Source organism: Gymnoscopelus microlampas (genome assembly GCF_963454915.1).
Source record: "Gymnoscopelus microlampas genome assembly, chromosome: 3".
Classification (NCBI taxonomy): domain Eukaryota; kingdom Metazoa; phylum Chordata; class Actinopteri; order Myctophiformes; family Myctophidae; genus Gymnoscopelus; species Gymnoscopelus microlampas.
In genome coordinates, this window is record NC_139940.1 from 59,396,060 (window position 1) to 59,404,168 (window position 8,109).

An 8,109-nucleotide genomic window follows, 5' to 3' on the forward strand; every position below is an offset into this window, starting at 1 on the left:
CTTGAAAACAATTAAATTTAAAAAATGATAAGCTACAGCAGGGGTCTTCAACGTTTTTCTGGCCAAGGACCCCCTAGCTGAGAGAGAGATCAAACAGGGACTCCCTCTATATTGTATAAAATTGTGTTTCAGATGAAACATTTTTTTTTACTTGGTCTGCCTACCTCTTTGCCAAAAATAGCCAATCTGCAAGCTCACAATGCCTCGCAGTGAGAGGCGGTGGGAGCTTGTAGATCTACTATTTTTGGCTTAAGTTCTCCTCAGAAAAGGGATGCTAGGGTTCAAGTGGTTAATGTAAAAACATATTTATCATATCACACAAAGATTTGGCGGCCCCCCTTTAGTAACTTTGAGGACCCCCTAGGGATCCCGAACCCCCTGTTGAAGACCCCTGGGCTACAGTATTTCATTTTCTTCTTTTTGTAATCACTTTAGGCCTTTTGTTGCATAGTTAGGGCATCAATATTATAGCCATATCATGATATTAGACTGGATATCGTCTGTGATTTTGGATATTGTACTATTGTGATATGGCATAAGTGTTCTTTTCCTGGTTTAATCTTATTGGTACTCTGTATTGGCAAATACACAAAATTAAGTACTTGTACTCGGCCTGAAAAAATCTAGTTAGACATGTCTAGTTCTTAGATAGAAAATCGTTATCGGTAAAACCGGTATTGGCAGGTCAGACTTTAAAACAAATATCCATCTTCTGGCTGAGGAATATCAGTCACATTCATTCTATCCATCTATTGGCTGAGGAATATCAGTCACATTCATTTTATGCATCTATTGGCTGAGGAATATCAGTCACATTCATTCTATGCATCTATTGGCTGAGGAATATCAGTCACATTCATTCTATGCATCTATTGGCTGAGGAATATCAGTCACGTTCAGCAACACCAGTAATCTACCTAGAGCGGCAGAAGTGTGTGTGTGTGTGTGTGTGTGTGTGTGTGTGTGTGTGTGTGTGTGTGTGTGTGTGTGTGTGTGTGTGTGTGTGTGTGTGTGTGTGTGTGTGTGTGTGTGTGTGTGTGTGTTCTTACTAGGGTGTTCTCCTCCGGCAGGGTCCCGGTGAGTCTCCGTCAGGGTCAGGTGGGATTCCCCTGGCTGCTGATGATGAAGATGGCGGGATTCCCCAGGCAGGGTTTTAGCGTCACTCAAGTGAACAAATACAAGCACCAACAACAATGTTACCATTGAAGAAGGAGAAGAAGGAGAGGAAGCATGACACCCGCCACACGCTCGCTGTAGACGGCAGACCATGTCTGTCTGTCTGTCTGTCTGTCTGTCTGTCTGTCTGTGAGTGAGTGAGAGAGAGAGACAGAGAACAGAGGCGGATGACCGATGTGGCGAACCCTGATGGAATTAGCCGAAAGAAGGAGAAGAGGCACACTCTATGTATCTAAAGTCTGTTTGTTGTTGTTGTTGTTATTGTTGTTACAACGGACCACAATGTGCGCTATCCTCCTCTTAGCAATAACTTTTGACTGTACTAGCTGTCAACAATCGTGTTAATAAAGTACTCAGTCAATCACATTGTTTACTTAACAATGCTATGGTTTATAAAGTAGTGAGGAAACAACAGCTGGTTGTATTGCTGCACGTGCTTCACTTTGCTGCTCTACGCCAAGTTCGACCCCACATCCATCACGATTCCTCCCCCCTTTTTGTCCTACTCTGTACATATAGTGTTTTATATGTGTGATGATATTGTAATTTGGTGTTTTTTTTAATGCTATGTTGATGAATTGAATATATAGGACCTCAATGGAAACAAGTCCACTGGACTTTTTTTGTTGTTATCCTTTTAGACTAAGTGTTTGACTGTACCCGTGCTGTTTGCATTTCTGTCTAAAGATATATGCAATCAATCAAAAATGAGCGGGAACAGTTCACAGTACACACACTCCCCGCTGGAAGCTGCCTTTCTACCGGCTACTGCCACACACACTCCCCGCTGGACGCTGCCTTTCTACCGGCTACTGCCACACACACTCCCCGCTGGAAGCTGCCTTTTACCGGTTACTGCCATACACACTCCCCGCTGGAAGCTGTCTTTCTACCGGCTACTGCCACACACACTCCCCGCTGGAAGCTGCCTTTCTACCGGCTACTGCCACACACACTCCCCGCTGGACGCTGCCTTTCTACCGGCTACTGCCACACACACACTCCCCGCTGGAAGCTGCCTTTCTACCGGCTACTGCCACACACACTCCCCGCTGGACGCTGCCTTTCTACCGGCTACTGCCACACACACTCCCCGCTGGAAGCTGCCTTTCTACCGGCTACTGCCACACACACTCCCCGCTGGAAGCTGCCTTTTACCGCTTACTGCCATACACACTCCCCGCTGGAAGCTGCCTTTTACCGGCTACTGCCACACACACACACTCCCCGCTGGAAGCTGCACCTCAAGCGGGGTTCTCTCTTCAATACGCTGGGTCCTCCTGCTCTCCTCCTGGAGCTGACTGACTGACTGAGTGACTGACTGACTGATGGTTGAACTGCTGTAATAACAATAACAAGCAGCTCGTCGCTTCTCCGGCACCTCGCTGCACGTGTATCATATGACGTAATAGTTGATCATTATGACGTTGTGTATAATAATTCAGCTGGCGTAGAATTGTTCCTCCTCCGCCATGCATGTATAGCGCCGTCCAGCCTGCTCTAGTGTGTACCGTTCATAATCCAGCTATTTGCTCTGTGCGTGCGTGTGGCGTGTCCACAATATTTAAACACAGAGAAAAGCGTTCTGTGTGCCCAGTGTCTCCCTCTATTGGACAGCTCTGTCCGTCATGGAGCGGTCAGGTGCTCAGCCTCCACACCACACAGTCTGTGGAAACACAGACAGTGTTGTTGCTGTCAAGCGTTCAGCCTCCTCAGTTTATTTAAACAGAGACAAACGGTGTCCTAGTCTCCTCCAAGTGTCCTTTAAACAGAGAAACAGAGAGAGAGAGAGAGAGAGAGATCCTCCGGTCTCTTCCAATGTTACTCTTTCTATTTCAAACACGAAACGGAGGCTAGAGGAGAGGAGGAGGAGCTAGAGGCGGATCTGCTCCAGGGTTGCCAGATAGATTTTGCGAGAGAAACAAGCAAAAGTAAACGCTATACCAGGGGTCTTCAACAGGGGGTCCGGGACCCCTAGGGGGTCCTCAGAGCTACTATTGGGGGTCCGCCAAATCTTTGTGTGATAGGATTTTTTTTTTTTACATTAACCACTTGAACCCTAGAATTCCTTTTCTGAGGGGAACATTAGCCGAAAATAGCAGATCTACAAGCAGCGCGAGGCGTTGAGAGCTTGTAGATCGGCTATTTTTGGCAAAGAGGCTATATAGGTGTAGAGGGAAAAAAGAGCAGACTAAGTAAAAAAAAAACTTTAATCTGAAACACAATTTTATACAATATAGAGTAGGGGGTCCCTGCTTCATCTCTCTCTCAGCTAGGGGGTCCTTGGCCTGAAAACGTTGAAGACCCCTGCGCTATACATATGAAAACAAGCCCAAAAGAAGTGACATGATCATGAGCACGCACGCACACGCATCTCACACACACACACACACGCATCTCTCTCACACACACACACACACACACACACACACACACACACACACACACACACACACACACACACACACACACACACAGGGTCCCCACTCCCAGCTAAAATCTAAACGATTTAATGCTAGCATACATCAAAATCAGTTTGAAAATAGATCTACAAGCTCACAACACGTGAGCTTGTAGATCGTCTATATTTGCAATATTTGGAATGTATTTGTATGGGGGTCCCTGGTACAAAATGCTTTCAGATTTTCAGATGCGGCCACGTAAATATACATTTGGGGGGCCCTTGACATGAAAATGTTTGAGAACCACCTGTTTAAACAACAATAGGAAGCAAGCCCAAATAAGCACACTTTAGAAACAAGCCCAAATAAGCACACTTTAGAAACAAGCCCAATTAAGCACACTTTAGAAGCAAGCCCACATAAGTAACTACACTTTAGAAACAACCCCTGAAAAACACAACCCACAACTACCAATATTTAAAAGCAATTTTACAGAAAAAAACAAGACCAAAGTCGCTTTACTCGCTTATAAGCAGACGTGGCAACACTGATCCTGTGATGACTCCTAGCAGTAGCCCATTTAACTCTTTACTCTCTCTCTCTCTCTCTCTCTCTCTCTCTCTCTCTCTCTCTCTCTCTCTCTCTCTCTCTCTCTCTCTCTCTCTCTCTCTCTCTCTCTCTCTCTCTCTCTCTCTCTCTCTCTCTCTCTCTCTCTCTCTCTCAATTCAGATGGGATTGCTGTCATGGGAACCACGTTTGTATTCATAAAAACAATATGATCATGTGAAAACAGAACTGAAATCATATGGTCTGTCTGTCTGTATGTCTGTTCTGTTTTTCATTTCAATTCAAAGTGTTTTCTTGGCATGGAAGTTTCTAGAACAATGTTACCAAAACATTAAAGTAGCCTACAATTTGTTTAAATATTTGGACAGAAAACAATAACAATAATACTGAACGTTAACACAACATTATTGCGACCGTAGGTCGCATTTACTATAGAAACCTGCTCCAGGTGTCCGTGCGTCCCTCCGTCACACACGTCCCGTCACACTTTTGCCCTGCTCATATCTCCGCACCCGTTGCCCCGATCCATGCCAGATTTTGCACACACACTCCTTACCTGCCAAACTACACCCTCCAAGGACCCCCGGAGCTCCAGGGACCCCCAGCTGCCTCGGGGACCCCCAAGTGTAAAAAATGAGCACATGTGGACAAATTACCAAATGACCACCCCAACGGGGCTGCTCACGGGGCATTCCCGGGGACCACCCACTCCTGGTGCTCCAGAACGGATGCAAAAGTGCTGGCGCCCCCAGTGGAGGACCCCCTGCCACTGCAGCTCACATAAAATGCCGTAACTCGGGCTAGGAGCGTCCGGGAGAGCCGCGGCCGGTACCTATTCGTCCGCCAAGGCAACGCGGACACCCCACCCCTAATTTCTCACATGGCCCTCTTCTAGCGCCACCTTCAGGCCGCTTTTCACAACACATTTTTGCCCACTACTCCTACAGTTTTGCCCCTAAAAACACGCAAATTGCTACACACTACACAGTATGTGTACACTCATGTCATCAACATGCCTGCCACCACATTTCTTAGACCACCAAACAAAACTATACATTGCCCACACAACTAGGAACCAATCGCCGTTACAGCCCTCTTCTGTATACATGTGACCTACGGTCGCTTATCTCCCGATTAGGGAGTCTTACTGGTACACAGTGTGTGTGTGTGTGCGTGCGTGCGTGCACGCGTAAGTGCGTGTGTGCACGTGTGTGCACGTGCGCGTGTGCGTGTGCGTGTGTGTGTGTGTGTGTTCCTCATTTCATTGGAGGAGGGGTGTGTCCAACAGTGAGTTTTCTTTTGGTTTGCCATGATTTTTGTTCATTTATATACAATGTACACATACAGTACACTCACACACACACACACACACACACACACACACACACACACACACACACACACACACACACACACACACACACACACACACAAAACAAACACTGTAAAGTTGTAGGAATAAACACATGAAACTAAGCAGACAAAATTGGAACTGGAACACAAAACTTGAAGCTGGTGAACGGGTACTCTGACCTTCTCTCTCTGGATTAGATGAAATTGGCGCCCCACCTGAAAATGCATTTTTTGTTTATTAAAGAGCTGGAGAGACGGGGAGACCCATGTTACTGAACAAACACTCTATAACAATGATTTCAGTCACAATATAGAGCTATTTAACACTAGCCTGGTTCCATACCATAGAGCCCGCCCACTCTCTGAGTGGACTGCCCCTCTTGGTATGGTGTTGTAATGTCAACCTATAGGATTTATTCGGTACAAAAAGTACCGTCCAATGAGATATAGGGTTACACAGGGTAATAGCATTAGTAAAATCTGTTCATTCTGAGACATATAATAATAATAATAATAATAAACTTTATTTGTATAGCACCTTTCATGACATGAAATGCAGCGCAAAGTGCTTTACAGAGCAAGAATACAGTTACAGTTACAACCAATTTAACAATAAAGCAAACAAAAAATAAAATAAAATAAAAGCAAAAGCATAAAACATTAAAATAGGCAATACAGTGAGGACTTAAAAATCAACCAAAGAGTCAGCTAAAAGCAAATATGGACCCGTATGGTCCAGTTTTACACAAATAATTGTAACACTCTGCTTTCTGTGTGTTTAGGGTCAGCTGTCATGTCCAGGGTTGATATTTTCTAACAGGGTTGATATTTCTAACAGGATTGATACTGCCTTGCCTTGCCTTGCCTTATTATACATAGGACCACAATGGAAACCCTAGGACTGTTTTCAAACATATATATAAATATGCACATTGTTTAATGGATGACATATATAGGATTGAAGTGCTCATGTGGCCTATTATAGTCGCTTCTTTTGGGCTTGTTTTCATAGACCTGGTTAATTATTCCTCTCGCAAACGCTGGCAACCGCAACAGCGCACTGTTGGGATTTAACATGGACATCAAACACCCAATGTTTGCTTTCTAAACTCTAGCCTTTGATTGCCTTTCAATAAAACCACCTTTGATAGACATACGTATCACCTACATGTTACTGATTAGAGAGAATGTTTTATTTGTGTTATCAGTTCATTATTTCCTGCGTAATCGATGAATAAAACTGACGTGTGTAATTTGGAGAGCATTGCATTGCGCGACGCACAAATTGTCTTCTTTGAATAGACTATCATAAACACGATTGACACAAGGAATTGACACTCTCCCTTCTGCTGATTATAGAAAAAATAGAATCACAGACATTTGTTGAGAAATAATAGAGAGAGGGATCCTTTAAATGGTGTTCCGTGCTGTGCGCCCAGGCCGTCTCCAGAACATCCATTGCAGGCGTGCGCTCTACCAAACCAAGTTGGCCTTGCGGGTGGTTTTAGATGGTACTATACACTTTCCCAAACGTGTGTGGTCAAAATAGCAATTTTGGGGATAATGCAACACGCCTAAGGTCACACCTCTAGGCACAAATAGTGGAGTCGGCATAATGAATAGCGGGTATAGCGGGCGCAAAATACCGTTAGGGACAGTGGCAGCTCCCTTATCCCTAATTCACAGGTAAAAGGCCGACATTCACGGCTAATGGTCAGCAGGTTTAACAGTGACAAATTAGGACCCTTAATGTCTTACTGTACCACGTGTTGTTTACATTTCCTTAGCGCTGTTTGCCTTGCCTGGCCATGCCTTGCCTTGCCTTGCCTTTGCCTTGCACTACTGTTAGTGAGGGTTAAGAAAAGGACTGTATAGGGACTGGTTTGTAGTGGCTTGCTGGTCTAGCTTCCACACTTCACCCAGGGGTGTCGATTAGAACACAGGACAGACAACTTCTCTCATTTAAGGATTTTACTGAAGACTTCAATGAGCACAGTACAGTACAACACTGTTGTGTGTGGTGTCTGCAATAATAAAGTAAATAATTACAGTAACAATAATATATGTGACAAAGGCATTATGCTTGCATACATCATGAATTATTGTCTAAGCTACATACATTCACAATGAAATGAAGGATATCACACTGACAATGCTTGACAATGAGCAGCATACATATACCACATGGATTATACACATATATATTCAGGATGAACTTATACTTAGGCCTAATACCCAGTGTTCAATTACACTTGAAACTACTCAGCCACAAACAGTGTAAACATAACAGTGCTTCAATGCACTTACAACATAATATAATTATTGACTGGGGTTCATTTGGTTACAGACAATGAACTAAGACAAATAAGGAAACGCTTGCCACCGTCATACTACTGTCAATCAAACGCCATTACCGACGCCCAAACAGCGTTACAAAACGGAACATCAAGGGCACATTCCACACAAATGAATGGCGTTTAAATAGTAAACACAGGACTTACATTTTGCATTAACGCACAGAAACTTAGAGTGTATTCGAGCACAATGTCTGAGAACTGCGACACGCTTCTGACCGTCCGTCTGAACCGTCAGAGCAATTTGTTTGATGTGA

At 44.3% G+C, this 8,109-nt stretch overlaps 1 protein-coding gene across 4 annotated transcripts in view; it reads right to left on the bottom strand.

Moving 5' to 3' along the window:
- adam15 (ADAM metallopeptidase domain 15) overlaps nt 1-2,977 on the bottom strand; it is a 104,908-nt gene extending 101,931 nt beyond the window's left edge. For 3 of the 4 annotated variants that reach the window (XM_084053201.1, XM_084053200.1, XM_084053202.1), the window contains exon 1: nt 1,050-2,977. In XM_084053201.1, coding sequence (XP_083909327.1) covers nt 1,050-1,269 — 220 coding nt within the window. In that variant the 5' untranslated portion in view covers nt 1,270-2,977. The remainder of the gene's footprint in view (nt 1-1,049) is intronic. The other variant, XM_084053199.1, reaches the window with a different exon arrangement.
- Between the last annotated feature and the right edge of the window lie 5,132 nt (nt 2,978-8,109).